Genomic DNA, 14,368 nt, shown 5'->3' on the forward strand with positions numbered 1-14,368 from the left:
TACATGTAAGTGGGTGGGGTCCTATGACCCTACTACTTTGAAAAAAAATTATACAATATACTCTTCGAATTGTATAGGACTCCACTAAATTTAACCATAGGATCCCGTATATTTTTGAAACTTATGGGTTTTTTGGAGGTAAACAACCACTAAATTACCCTTCAAATATAATTAGCTTTAAATTTTTTTTAGAACCCCATTGGATGACAATCCTAGAATCGCCAACAAAGCTCCTTTTCTATAAAACTTTTAGACTAATGATTCCAGCTACTTCTTATGGGTTGTGTTAGCATGATCAAAACAGTTTTAGATGTAAGAAGGGTGAATGAAAACAAGAATTACTATCAATCAAATATGTACATAACCTTAAAGGCTTTCAAATAATAAGGTTCAATAAATGCAATCTCCATAAGATGAAAAAGTATAAAACTTATATATAAACAGGGTTACTAAGCATATAAATATAAAATATGCTCAAAAAATTCACACTAGCTTAGGGCTAATCCTTACATTTTCTAATCTTAATAAATAATTATAACATAAAAACTTAATATTCGCTCAATTATCATCTCTATGTATAGTAGATGGAACAGGTGGTTCCAAACTTATATCATCAAATCTTGAATATGAATCTTCTTCCACCATCGACAACTGACTAATCGGGCTCTTTTGTTCCTTCATAAATCTGCTAGGACTCGGGCTAGATCGAAAACCCGATTTCCCCCCTTCTCGATGCAAAGGCGATATAGCTATTTCAACAAATTCATCCTCTGTTTTTTTATAAAACTTATCTTCGATAATATCATACGCATTACCAGTGCGCACTTCTTGAGCAAGCGAACACCAGCAACAACATAACCACAATGCACAATCAGTAATATCCGGTTTACCACAACAATAATTCGACGGTGGTAAATTAAACCTTTTCCTCATTTGAATCCTCCAAAATCCGCCGTAAAGTAAGCCAAACACACAAAGAAACACCCCCGTTAACGCTAACGCTTCCCTAACTGACTCATTGTCGATATTGATAGCCGCCAAGTTAAAAATCCAAAACGGGGCCATACAAAATAACAAAAACGTTGCGATATGAACATACATGTTTCCAAACCCGAGCCTCTCCATATTCCACCCGAAAACACAAAAACTACAAAATAACGAAAGATATGCTAACGAAATATCTTCCCAAAAATCGAATACCCCTCCACTCCATTTCGGATCACTTATACTAATTCTTGAATCGTCTTTCAATGCAAATGAAAATCGTCTTTCATACGATGCCACTTGTTTATTCAGTTGTGCTTCTTCATCAGGGGCAATATCGTAATCTTTACCAAGAGGACTAACGGCGCTATAAACACCCGCAATTGCAGGTGCACCGATAGCTACAAAAAGAGTTATTGCTACACCAATTGCAGGTCGTTCTGATCTCTTGTATCCTACATTAAGACCGCATAAAGCGTACTGTGCGAAACAATTAAGATTAAGCAACAAGATAACAACCAACATGTGGGCCCATTCGTGAGGTTTGTAGCTCGCGTTTTTACAATATATTGTTCTTAACTTAGAAACGTCTTGTGATCTCCATCGAAGAAGTAGTACGAGGTGATAAAGTCGATGAGGATGGTTGTAGAGACACATGAGCGTAAACAGAGCGTTTAGAATCTGGTTGTTGACTTCGAACCACGCGTTTCGTTGGGATTTTTTTGGAATCGCGTTATTTAACATACCTGTCATAACGAGAAATAGTATAGCTCCTGAAATAGCGACACAAATGATCCAGATAAGTAAAACCATGTTCATTGGATTCTTTAACCATTCTTTAGCCATGTTTTTTAGTAGGCCCCATTCGATTTTTTTACAGAAGACTCTCCGAAAACTTCCTCCGAAAGTATGGTTAGTGTCGGAAGGTATCGATTGCGAAAACACGTCTCTATCGTTGAGAAGGCGTTGGAATTTTAGTGAAGGAGGGTCTGGTTTACTAAGATGAAAGAAGCTCGAAATTTTATCATTCATAGTATTAGGTTGATTTTGTTTAGAACCACCAAATTTTTCATCTTCAATAGCATCATTTTCCATTGAATACAGTATATATACTACTGATCTGTGCTTAAATTGCTTTTCAAATTAGTTTGGACTAATGAGTAATTGTGACAACTGCAGTACAAAAAAATATATACAAATAATATTAATTTCTATACCTTCAAGCCTTTTCAAATACTACTTTATAGAATATGGATGATGGATGATATAACATGAACAGAACAAATACAGAGTAATAACATCCATTAAATTTGTAAAACTACCAAGTAATTCAGCTTACGTTCGTAATCGTGTTGAAAGAGTAAAAAACGTATTTACATGTGTATATTGTAAACATGAGAAAACATGAATCATATAGTAATAATCCTAATAATAAATCATAACTGATACTGATATTAAAATTTAGATGCGTTACCTGTAGGAGAAAGGGGAGGAATACTTGGAGTTCAATTATTATAAACCATTTGAAATGATAATTGTAACCAACATAAAGAAATTGTAACGTGTACGAAATAATAAAAAACACGAGTTTGAAGAAAAAACAAAGAACGAAGAACGAGTATATTGACCTTAAATTAGATATTTAAATATTCTTTGTTTGCCCTTCCAGAACATCTCCAAATGGCTGCCAACTTCTAGAGAAAGGTTGTCTACGGTCAAACAACGTTTGTGATTCGTAGTCGGACTTTTTCTATTGTTACACAATTGGTCCTTTCAGATGTTTTTCTTGTAAATTATAACCTTAAACTTAATATATGCGAGAGTACCAAATATCATCATTATTCTATAATAATTTGCCTTAATTTAAGGGAAAAACTACTCCATAATATTTATCAAACATATTCTAAAATCAACAAAATCTTAAAGAATACTTATTAAAGATATTCTAAAATCACAAAAAATCTTAAAGAATAGAGTACTTATTTCGAGACGAGTAAGCTAACATAGGGGTGTGCATGGTACATAACTGGACTAAACTAGTTCGGTTCGGTTCTGTCGCGAGTCTCAATTTGTAGTAAAAAGTTGGATCGAGGACCCGACCATTTAGTTCGGTTTGGTTCGGTCCGGTTCGGTTATTTTTTAGTGTTATTTTTGGGTTCGGTCCGAACCAAAGAGGCAAATGTGGACCGAGGACCAGACCGAAATAGCTCGGTTCGGTTCGGGATCAATTCGGTTCAGTACAATTTTCAGGTCTCTTCGGTTTTTACCGTACCATGCACCGCCTATGCTAACACAATAGTTTCTATCTTTCTAGAAGTTAGAGAAGTTAAAACTTAAAACGAGGGTTGTTTTTGCCAATATCAGCCATAAGTTAACTAGACAAATGTACGAAAAACATTTACGAAAAACTGGTCTGTAGTGATGGTGTGAGTTTTTCAAATGCTCGACAACCCGCTACATTATTGGCACATAAACTATGTTCGTAAACCAAGTTTGTGGTACTGGCTAAGGTGCTTCCGGGCATAGATTCTTATATCTATAAACTAGGTAAGGTGTAAGCTTCCAGACATATAAAAAACGAAAAGACAAACTTATATGAAAAACGAAAGAGACACTTCATACGAGGATGAAAGAGCCCAAACGAAACACAACAAAATAAGAAGCAAATTCACCCAGACCACAAGAACAAAGAAACCCAAACAAATCGCCCTAACTAACCGAACCTAACAAACCGAACTAACCGCTATAAGGAAAACTAACCATGACATGCCGATAGACAAATCAGACTTTGAATCATCCACTTATTCCACATCCTTTAACTATTGAACCCAAATGCGTATAGTATGCGCGTGCGTGCGCGCGCGCGCACACACACACACACATATAGGGGCATGATCAATGGGGAAGTAACCAATCGGGGGGAAGCGGGGGGCAGAAAAAAAAATTTCGTTTTTTTTTTTTTTGGAATTTTTTTTTCAGGCATCAAGATCACACGAAAATATGAACATTTAGAAAAGACACTTCGTGATGAATGTTATTATTTAGGCGGGAAAACGATCGACAAAAATAACATTCAAGATAATATTGTTCGTGAAGAATGTTAACGTTTTTTTTTCCATGTTTTGTGAAGTAAAATTTAGCCCGATTTAGAGTTTAGGGTTTAGGGTTTGGTGTTTTGGGTTTATTCAATAAATCCAAAACACCAAACCCTAAACCCTAAACTCTAAACTCTAAACCGTTCGTATTAAAAACTCAATCTAAATCCTAAATCTAAACTCTAAATCTAAACCCTAAATTTCTAAACCCTAAACCCTAAATTTCTAAACCCTAATATCTAAAATTTCAACATACACTCGAAAAACACGATAATTGTTATATATTAGTTCTTCGAGCGTTTTCCCGCCAAAATAAAAACATTTATCACAAAGTGTCTTTATTAAATGTTCATATTTTCATCCAACCTATAATGTTCGTGAACAAAGTTTTTTCAAAAAACGAAAAAAAAAAAAATTTGCTTCCCCCCGATTGGTTATTTCCCTCTCGATCCTACCACTATATATATATATATATATATATATATATATATATATATATATATATATATATATATATATATATATATATATATTAGACTTATGTAATTTACTTATCTGGGAACCTCTTCAAATTGTATCAATTAGGTCAGAACTCAGTCACAACTCACAACAAAAGATGTACATCGCTCTCAAAAGTCTACATACCAGTTCTTTAATAACCCAACGTCTGATGTAGTTCACCAGATTAAATTCACATTACTAAGCTTACTGACAAGTTATAAAGGAGAATTAAACTATGACCAAATCCACACCTTTAGGCATTATTGATTCGATAAGCTTAGCACGAGATAGAACAGCTTCCTTCTTCATACAATATCCTGAAATTACAACCACAACTTTCTTGAGTGAAACCGCAGTTTGTATAATGTATGCAGCAAGTTCAAAGTCACATTTTCGACCCTTATATTCCTCGATTTCAACAAGCTTGAGGTGTTTATGGGGATTAGTAGCATCCCTTGCTTTCTTCCTTCTTATAATTGGCGAAATCCAACGTGGCTGCAAAAAGATCCGCACCCTTGTTAAATTGTTTAACATATACGGAGTATATTATATTAAAATTAAGCTAACTTAAATTGAAAATCGTATGAGTACCGTAATAGAAAAAGTCTCCAAATTTGGACATGCATTTAATACGGAAGCCAAAAATAGAAGACAATCATCACCGTTGCCACCAACTGCGAGTCTCAATTTCTTCAGATTTGGTAACTTGGGAACGTATTCAAGTAATGAAAAATCCTGCACAAAAATAATAAGAGCATCATAAAAATTTCCATCAATGATTGAATTCTAAACAAGTTCAATCAATGAGACACTAACCTCGGGTTCATCGACACTTATGGAAAGATACTGCAGAGACAAAGCACAAGCCGATATCTGGTTGAACACATCATTGAAACTTAAAAAACTAATATCAAGTTCAAGTTCCTTAAGTTTTGAAAGATGAGCAAGATCTAAATCTATATGGAAACCTTTGCAGGTGAACGCTACAAGGTCCAGATTAGATAAACAGATCGACTTAAGATGATAATTTCCTTTTATTTCAAAGCGTTTTAGGTTACGAGCTCGTTCATCAACTTGAATATGATCCAGGTCTTGCATAAAAGCAAATCTAGTTCAAGAAACTCAACTTTCCTTTCTAGTGCAAATTCAAGCCAATTATCAATAACTTCCTTACGGTTGCGATTGAAACCATAACGGATCCGGAAGTCCTTAACGGTTGGGTGGTTATAGCTTCGGATGACTGAATTCACCTGGTTAATGAACTTCTCCCTTTCTGACTCATCTTCATTAGTTACCCTCACCCCATTACGAAAAGTTTCAGGACCATAAAAGTTTAACCGCCTTAAATTTCGCCACACGTATCTCCATCTTTTAGCGAGAATGCTAGTAGCCACCGCATCCTTGATAGGCATAAGAGCCAGTATCAAAACGAGTACATCATCCGACATTTGGCTTATAATATCATATGAATTTGGTCTTTGACGACTTCCCACCTTCACAAATCAAAGTCATTACTAATAACAATATTAGTAATCTTAGCAATCAGCCATAATACTATACTTAACCCATCCCTAACATAATTATAGGTCATTATCCACTGATGAAATGAAGCAGTGGTAACAGAAAAGTAACAGCAATAAAATATATCAAAAAATTCAAAATCAAACCTGAATATGAAGACTAGTAGAGGAGTTCTGTATGCAGTCCATAATCATAAATATTTAACCTGCGGCATAGGGAAAAAAGAGGGAACCAGAGAAATATTTTATACCACTAATGTTGAGAATTAACACCAGTCACAATTTTATGAAATATCAGTGTATTCGTTACCAAAATTATACTAAAATTCAGGAAAATTATCTATCCGTCAATTAACATACCATAATAGTGTGTTATTACATACAATTAATACCGATTCATGCGGCATTTAGTTATATCTGTGTAATAATTTCGAAAAAACGAACACAATCCACTTCCGATACATAAATTAATTTAAAATTTTCACGAAATGCGAAATAAAGAGTGAAATACTAGTAAAGGCAACAACTAGCTTACAGATCGGTAACGGCAGATAGGTGACGGTGAACGTTGACGGTGAGTGACTGATCGGTGACGGTAACGGTGACTCTGAACGGTGACGGTAAATGGTGAAATGGCGAGCCTCAGAAGATAGCCATATTTATCATTTATGGGCTTAGTAAAACATATGGGCTTTTTCATCTAATGGATGGCCCATGAAAGTTAAGAGCCCGTGAATAACAATCACTTCCAACCAAACAGCCCGCGAAAGTCTACCTCGAATCGACTTCATCGGGAATATCAAAACGAAATCATCAGTCTCGGCAAATTGACCACTGGCCTAATTACTAAAGCTTTATTCGTCGGAAACATTGAACAATACCACACGAAAGCCCCTCAATTACACCAATTAGTTACAATAACTTTACCACGTTTAAAGCATTCTAGCAGTTTTAACCCTTGTGATCTTGGACGAATCAACAACAAAAACACTAAGGGCCATACGCTCAGATAATTAATAAACAATAAATCATATATTACTATATTAGACTTCTGTATTTTTTGTTATTTGCGGACCTCTCCCGAATTAAACAGATCATACTCGTTAAGAGCAGGGTCGTCTCGTTAAAATTATGGGCCCTGTTCAGCATATATAAACTAGGCCTTTTGTATAGTAAAATTTTTCATATATATATATAGTTAATAATAAATTCAATAATACTAATAATCTCATAAGTACTAGCATCTTTCAAAATAAGGATTGCAAAAAACCTAATATGAAACAATTATATATATAAGGACCGCGCAAAGTTGAATGGGGAAGGAAATAGGGAACCGCGTGTATGAGGTTTTCCCTAGTATATATTTTTTTTTTAATTATAAATTTTCTGGACAATTTAATGGACTGATCACTATACCTAATATATATTGAATTTTTTTGGGCCCCTATGGATTATGGGCAATGCTCCATGACACTTTTAGAACATGCCAAATCCGCCACTGGTTAAGGGTAAAAAAGAAGAGAATTCAGTCACAACCAAAGATGTACATTTCTCTACAAATCTTACCAAAGTCTAATGTTGGTTGCAGTAGCGGAGCTATATGGAGAGTAATGGGGTCAGTTAACCCCAACGAAGATTCGTTCTATATAAGAATTTTTATAGACATATATCTAAGTACAATGTTAGTTCATTGGTTGTTTGTTTACTTCAAGTCCCACACCCAGGTTCAAATCTTTTATCTACACATTTTTTTTTCTAGTTTATGTTGGGTTTTATTTGGGTTTCCAAATATGAGGGAATGCTAGCCCAAGCCCAAAGCCCAACAAATTAGGCCCATATGCATGTTGACTTGGTCAAGCATTTTAGGGCATTTTAAAACATTAAGTTGTAGCTATTCTTCACAAGAGAGATCAGAGAGTAATCAAGAAAAAAAGGAGAAAAACCCATTTCCCGTTTTTGTGTACAGCAGCCCAGAAAACCTTCGATCCCCGGATATTCGACCGTTGAATCTTCACCATTTTTGGGATGTGTCTTCCTGACATCAGTGCCATGGTTTTCAACCGTTGAATTTGTCTAAAAAGGTCTGTAGACCGAGTTCTTGCTGCTGGAGCAGAGGGCAGTTGTTTTGGGTGAAGTTCTTCCTTTTTGTCTTACATTATTTCATATACTTGTTGATTGTTCTTGTTCAAGAGTATGATGATATTGTATGCCTCTAGTTAATCTAGAGAAGGATTATTGTATTGCTCTCTTGTTGATGATAGTGGAATTTAAGTGGTCTACGGGTCCCGTGGTTTTTTACTCTCGTTTTGAGAGGTTTTTCCACGTAAAAAGCTCGTGTCTTTGTGTGTGCTCGATTATCCTTTAATTTGTTGATTTGGGGTTGATTTGAATTGCATTTGGTATAATTTATTTGTTAGCATCCTCACGGTTTCATACGGGTCTGAAAATATTTGTCAAACGGATGCTTGTTTCCGCTTTGTAGATTGCCCGTTGTGACTTATTTTCCCATCAAATTGGTATCAAGAGCTAGGTTATTTGATTTGACTTGTGTGTAAGATGGAAGCTAATACAAGTAAAATGATTAGTTTAAATGGTTCAAATTATCATGTTTGGAAAGGTAAAATGGAGGATCTTCTTTATGTGAAAGATTATTATTTACCTGTTTTACTGAGAGTATGCCTGAGGGTAAGTCTGAAGCTCAATGGAAAATTTTTCATAGACAGGTATGTGGGTATATTCGGCAGTGGGTTGATGATAATGTTGTGAACCATATTAGCGGGGAGAATGATGCTAAAGCCTTATGAAAAAAGCTTGAACAGTTATATGAACGAAAGACTGGGAATAACAAGTTGTTCTTAATTAAGCAGATGACGGCTTTGAAGTATCATGATGGGACTCCTATTACAGATCACTTAAATGCATTTCAGGGTATTATAAATCAGCTGGCAAGAATGGGTATCAAGTTTGAGGATGAGGTTCAAGGCCTTTGGTTACTTGGTACATTACCGGACTCTTGGAAGACTTTTCGGACATCATTGTCCAACTCTGCACCTAATGGTACTATCACTGATAAGGCTAAAAAGGAACATATATTTCATAGCAATATCCCTCCTAAATAATAGGTTTTCATATGTAATTGTATTATATTTTCATTGTAATTGTTTAAATAAATAAGTGCGAAGACAAAAGGCGAAAACGAAGATTTGAAGACGCAAACGTCCAAAAAGCTCAAATGTACAAGATACAATCCAAGTGGTTCAAATTATTGATGAGAAACGTCTAAAAATGACAAGAGTACAAGTTACAAAACGCAAAGTACAAGATATTAAATTGTACGCAAGGACGCTCGAAAATTCGGAACCGAGACATGAACCAACTTTCAACGCTCGACGCAACGGAGCTAAAATTACAAGTTAACTATGCTCAAGAATATAATATAATATTTAAATAATTCATAATAAGAATAATAATAAATAATAAAAAGTTGTTAATTGAGCATAGTTAAGGGGTCATAAGTAAAAATTTCAAATCACCAATTGTCTATAAAATGAAATTCACGGTGTAATGAAAAGAACATCTTTCTTCATATTTCTTTCTCTCTTCTGTAATATGTAATATATATTTATAATTTTAATTTTAATTTTAGTTTAAGTTTAATAATAATTGGGTTATTGTAAGGAATGTTTTACGGGTTTTAAAGTCGAAACTCTGTCCGTGTAACGCTACACGATTAATAATCACTGTAAGTTATGTTCTTCCTTTTTAAATTAATGTCTCGTAACTAAGTTATTATTATGATTATTTAAGCCGAAGTAATCGTGATGTTTGACTAAATATTAAGACGGGGTTATTGGATTTTGTACCATAATTAAGGTTTGGGCAAAAGACCGACACTTGTGGAAATTGGACTATTAACTATTAATAGATGGGGGTATTGTCCAATTGAGTGACAACTCATTGGAGTCTGTCGAACCTATCTTCAAATTAATTATCCTAATAATTAATAATGATTATGGTTGTCCTATTTAGTGACGTTCATATGGAATCTATTATAATCATTTAATTAATTATTCGGGTTGGGTAATTGATTATTCAAACTGATCAAGTGGGTAAATTAATATTCATATCTAATCAAAACAGGGGTAGATTACATACAGTGATAACTGGTGTAATTGTTGACAGAAGTGATAACTGCGTCACAGTTTAAATCCTTAATTAGTTGGAATATTTGACTTCGGGTATAAGGGTAATTTGACGAGGACACTCGCACTTTATATTTATGACCGATGGACTATTATGGATAAAAACCATATAGGTATCAAATAAACCATGACAAAGGACAATTAACCCGAGTAACAATTAATTAAAATCAAAACGTTAAACATCATGATTACGGAAGTTTAAATAAGCATAATCCTTTTATTTCATATTCTATCGCAATTTTATTTATTGTTATTTTATTTATCGTCATTTATATATTTTACGCACTTTAATTATTGTCATTTATCTTTGCGCTTAAAAATATAAAATCGACAAACCGGTCATTAAACGGTAAAAAAACCCCCTTTTATAATAATATTACTACTTATATATATATATATATATATATATATATATATATATATATATATATATATATATATATATATATATATATATATATATATATATATAAATATAGTTTTATAAAAATATAGTACGTAATCACTAGCTCCCTGTGGAACGAATCGGACTTACTAAAAACTACACTACTCTACGATTAGGTACACTGCCTATAATGTTGTAGCAAGGTTTAGGTATATCCCATCCGTAAATTAATAAAACTTGTGTCATATTTTGTAGTAAAAATAATACTATTTCGTACCCTCACGCTACATCATCAAGTTTTTGGCGCCGCTACCAGGGAGCGCTAAAACGCTATATTTTTAATTTATATCTGTAAAAATATAGTTATAAAAAAGTGATTTCGGGGACACTTTTTGTGTTTTCACGGGGTATTTAAGTTTTTTTTTTTTAGTTTTTGATTGATTAAAGATATATTAATTTAAATATAATAATTTAATAAATATAATAATATAATAATATTGAAATAAAATATAATAATATAATAATATTTTAGAATCAAATTTGATACAAAGTTTTAAAAAGTCGTATTTATTAAATATTTCAGGGGTATATTATGTAACTTGCAATTAATAATTTCTATCATGTCGATTTCATGTGAATAGTAAATTAATTAATTTCTTTTCATTTACTATTCATGAATAGTAAATGAGTTAAAAAAAAAGTTTTGAAAAAAAATAATAATAATAAAAAAATTATTAATTCCTTTTAAAAAAAAAATTGTGTAAAAAATCGTTTTTTTTAAAGAAAAAAAATTCGTTTTAAAAAAAATTGTAAAAAAAAAATCATTTTTTTTAAAGAAAAATTTAAAAAAAAAAAGTTTAAAAAAATATATATAAAAAAAAAATTTTAAAAAAAAAATTTAAAATCCTTAAAAAACGAAATATAAAAAAAAAGTTTTTTTTTTTTTATTACCTTTAGATTTTTAGACTATAGTTACAATTTTTAGTATTAAGTTTAGTTTTGCCATAGTTATTTTTATTTCTAGAATTTTTAGGTTTGCCGTAAAATCCCTTAAGTGCTTATTCGTTAGACTAAGATTTATGTGCTTTAGAATTTTGCGACGCCGTTTTTCGCGCTACTTTCTTATTTTTATTTTTCGACGCCTATTTTTCGACCTTTTATTTTTCGACGCGTTTTTTTTCTTTCTTATTTCTCGCTATTCTAGTTTTAGGATAAGATTTTTATTCTACTTCTTATCTAAATTTCTTAAAATTACGAAAATTTATTTTAAGTGGTTAAATTGATAGACATCAAAATTTTCTGGTTCGTAGTAATAGTTGGATTTGTACGTGGACCGGGTTATTGGAGCCAAACAGTCCTCAATTATATTGAGACCAAACGAATCCTGCCCCTCTGCTGCATCTTTTGGCTATTCGAAACGTGGGCAAAATCAGAAAAGTCTATTAATTGGACAACTTATATAAGTTTTTTTATTTTTATAACTAATAGGATATTCTGTGAATGCACCGAGCAAAACGTTCACCACCTTTCATACGTTCACCACCTATAACTCGATCAAGACATCTAGCCAATATTGTCGCCGTTGATTTTTCTTTAGAATCATCATCTAGTCGACCAAGAACTCCAACTCAAATTTCCGATAATCCATCTTTTGAACCCGACCTCACAATTGAGAATTCGGAGAATATTCAGGGACAATTCCAAGATCCAGAACCACTAATCATTCCTCCTGAACCATAAACCATTAAATCAGAATCTTCTAGTGATTCGTATTCAACAAATTCAATTATGGAAAATCTGGAACCTCTAAGTATGGAAGACCGAATGAGAGCCACACGCACGGGCCAAGGTCACGCAATTATTAAGCCAGACATTAATGCGCCAGATTATGAAATCAAAGGACAAATCCTACACATGGTAACTAATCAGTGCCAATATAGTGGTGCGCCGAAGGAAGATCCAAACGAACATCTTCGTACGTTTAATAGGATCTGTACACTATTCAAAATCCGAGAAGTTGAGGATGAACAGATCTATCTCATGTTATTTCCCTGGACTTTAAAGGGAGAAGCCAAAGATTGGTTAGAATCGTTACCTGAAGGGGCGATTGAGACATGGGATGTTTTAGTTGAGAAATTTCTTAAAAGATTCTTTCCGGCATCTAAAGCCGTGAGACTTCAAGGAGAAATTGTTACGTTCACACAAAAGTCAAATGAAACTCTATATGAGGCGTGGACAAGATTTGGAAAGTTGTTGAGAGGATGTCCTCAACACGGTTTAGACACTTATCAAATAGTACAAATATTCTACCAAGGTGTCAACGTTGCTACACGAAAAGACATCGATATAACAGCTGGTGGTTCCATTATGAAGAAAACCGCAACTGAAGCTTACAAAATTATTGATAACACAGCCTCCCACTCTCATAAGTGGCACCAAGAGAAAGATATATATCGTTCATCTAAAGCGACTAGAGCCGATTCTAGCCATAACTTTGATTCCGTTTCTGCAAAAATAGATGCTTTCGAGAGACGAATGGAAAAGATGAATAAAGATATTCACGCAATACGAATCAGTTGTGAGCAATACGGTGGACCACACTTAATGAAAGACTGTCACATTGAACAAACGATGAAACAACGTGAGAATGTTGTCTACATGAACCAAAGGCTGGAAAATAGTTATCAGAATAATTATCAACCGCCAAGGCCAAACTTCAATCGAAATCAAAACATTCTTTACAATCCAAAAGGACCCGACAATAACTCGTATAACCAACAAGGTCCGAATAACCAACCAACTCAAAACAACACTTTCAATCAATAAAGACCTGGCTTGTATAAACCACCACAACAAACCGAAGAGAAAAAGTCAAATCTGGAAGAAGTGGTATTTAAGCTAGTTGAATCTCAAACACAATTTATTGAAACTCAAACTCAAATGAATGAGAGGTTTGATCAGTCATTTAGAACTCAACAAGCTTCTATTTTGAATCTAGAAAAACAAGTAGGTACTCTTGTTAGATTGATGAGTGAAAGGAAACAAGGAAAGCTACCGAGTAATACTGAAGTAAATCCTCGGAATGAAAATGTTAATATGGTTTCAACAAATTCTGAAAAACCAGCATCAGAAGATGGGGAGGTTTTAGATGTAAGTAACAATGAAGAAGTTACAACACCACCACCACCCGAGTATGTAAAGCCAGTGGTGGCACCATACAAAACACCCATCCCGTTTTCAAGAAAAGAAGTTGAGTATGAGCAAGTGATAGGTAATAAAGTTTGTGATACCTCTGGAAAGAAGAAGAAGAAGAAGAAGAAGAATAAGAAAGTGCAAGAAATAAAAACTGTAGAAGTAAACCCGGTGAAGACAGTTCCACCAAAACCTCTACCTAGGATAGGTGATCCAGGTGAATTTATTGTTCCTTGTCTACTTAGTGATTGTGTCATGTATGATGCACTAGCAGATTTAGGTGCGAGTGTAAGTATTATGCCTCTTTCATTATATAAGAGATTAGGTGTAGGTGAGTTAAGTCCAACGGATATGAGTGTTTGACTCCTTGATCAAACCATTAAGCACCCAGTTGGAATTGCTGACAACCTACCCGTTCAAGTAGGTAATTTAACCTTTCTAGTCGAATTCATTGTCATTGACATAGAAGAGGACTCAAACGTTCCTCTA

General features: G+C 33.7%; 2 protein-coding genes across 3 annotated transcripts; both read right to left on the reverse strand.

Annotated features, from left to right (window-relative positions):
- Positions 1–377: 377 nt before the first annotated feature.
- LOC139866386 (uncharacterized) lies at positions 378–2,570 on the reverse strand. The gene is made up of 2 exons (XM_071854615.1): positions 2,459–2,570; positions 378–2,157 (listed from the first exon to the last, which is right to left on the reverse strand). Exon 2 carries the CDS (start codon positions 2,077–2,079, stop codon positions 559–561), a length of 1,521 nt encoding a protein of 506 aa, XP_071710716.1. The 5' UTR covers positions 2,080–2,157; positions 2,459–2,570; the 3' UTR covers positions 378–558.
- Positions 2,571–4,640: 2,070 nt separating this feature from the next.
- On the reverse strand, positions 4,641–6,071 carry LOC139867271 (uncharacterized). Of its 2 annotated transcripts, XM_071855614.1 has the most exons (4): positions 5,397–6,071; positions 5,172–5,315; positions 4,979–5,075; positions 4,641–4,897 (listed from the first exon to the last, which is right to left on the reverse strand). In XM_071855614.1, the coding sequence occupies exons 1-4, from the start codon at positions 5,676–5,678 to the stop codon at positions 4,809–4,811; spliced, it is 612 nt and encodes a 203-aa protein (XP_071711715.1). In that variant the 5' UTR covers positions 5,679–6,071; the 3' UTR covers positions 4,641–4,808. The 2 variants fall into 2 exon arrangements, with proteins under 2 accessions (XP_071711715.1, XP_071711714.1); XM_071855613.1 differs by having other exon boundaries at positions 4,641–5,075.
- Positions 6,072–14,368: the final 8,297 nt, after the last annotated feature.

This window comes from Rutidosis leptorrhynchoides, chromosome 9 (genome assembly GCF_046630445.1).
Source record: "Rutidosis leptorrhynchoides isolate AG116_Rl617_1_P2 chromosome 9, CSIRO_AGI_Rlap_v1, whole genome shotgun sequence".
In the NCBI taxonomy this organism is placed as follows: domain Eukaryota; kingdom Viridiplantae; phylum Streptophyta; class Magnoliopsida; order Asterales; family Asteraceae; genus Rutidosis; species Rutidosis leptorrhynchoides.

What these genes read in the sequence shown, in the direction of transcription:
- LOC139866386 (XM_071854615.1), bottom strand. Translation starts at nt 2,079, where the DNA reads ATGGAAAATGATGCTATTGAAGATGAAAAATTTGGTGGTTCTAAACAA.
- LOC139867271 (XM_071855613.1), bottom strand. Translation starts at nt 5,678, where the DNA reads ATGCAAGACCTGGATCATATTCAAGTTGATGAACGAGCTCGTAACCTA. An exon ending in TAAGTGTCGATGAACCCGAG is followed by an intron (nt 5,316 to 5,396) that starts GTTAGTGTCTCA and finishes ATTTTTGTGCAG; the next exon opens with GATTTTTCATTACTTGAATA. An exon ending in TGGAGACTTTTTCTATTACG is followed by an intron (nt 5,076 to 5,171) that starts GTACTCATACGA and finishes ATCTTTTTGCAG; the next exon opens with CCACGTTGGATTTCGCCAAT.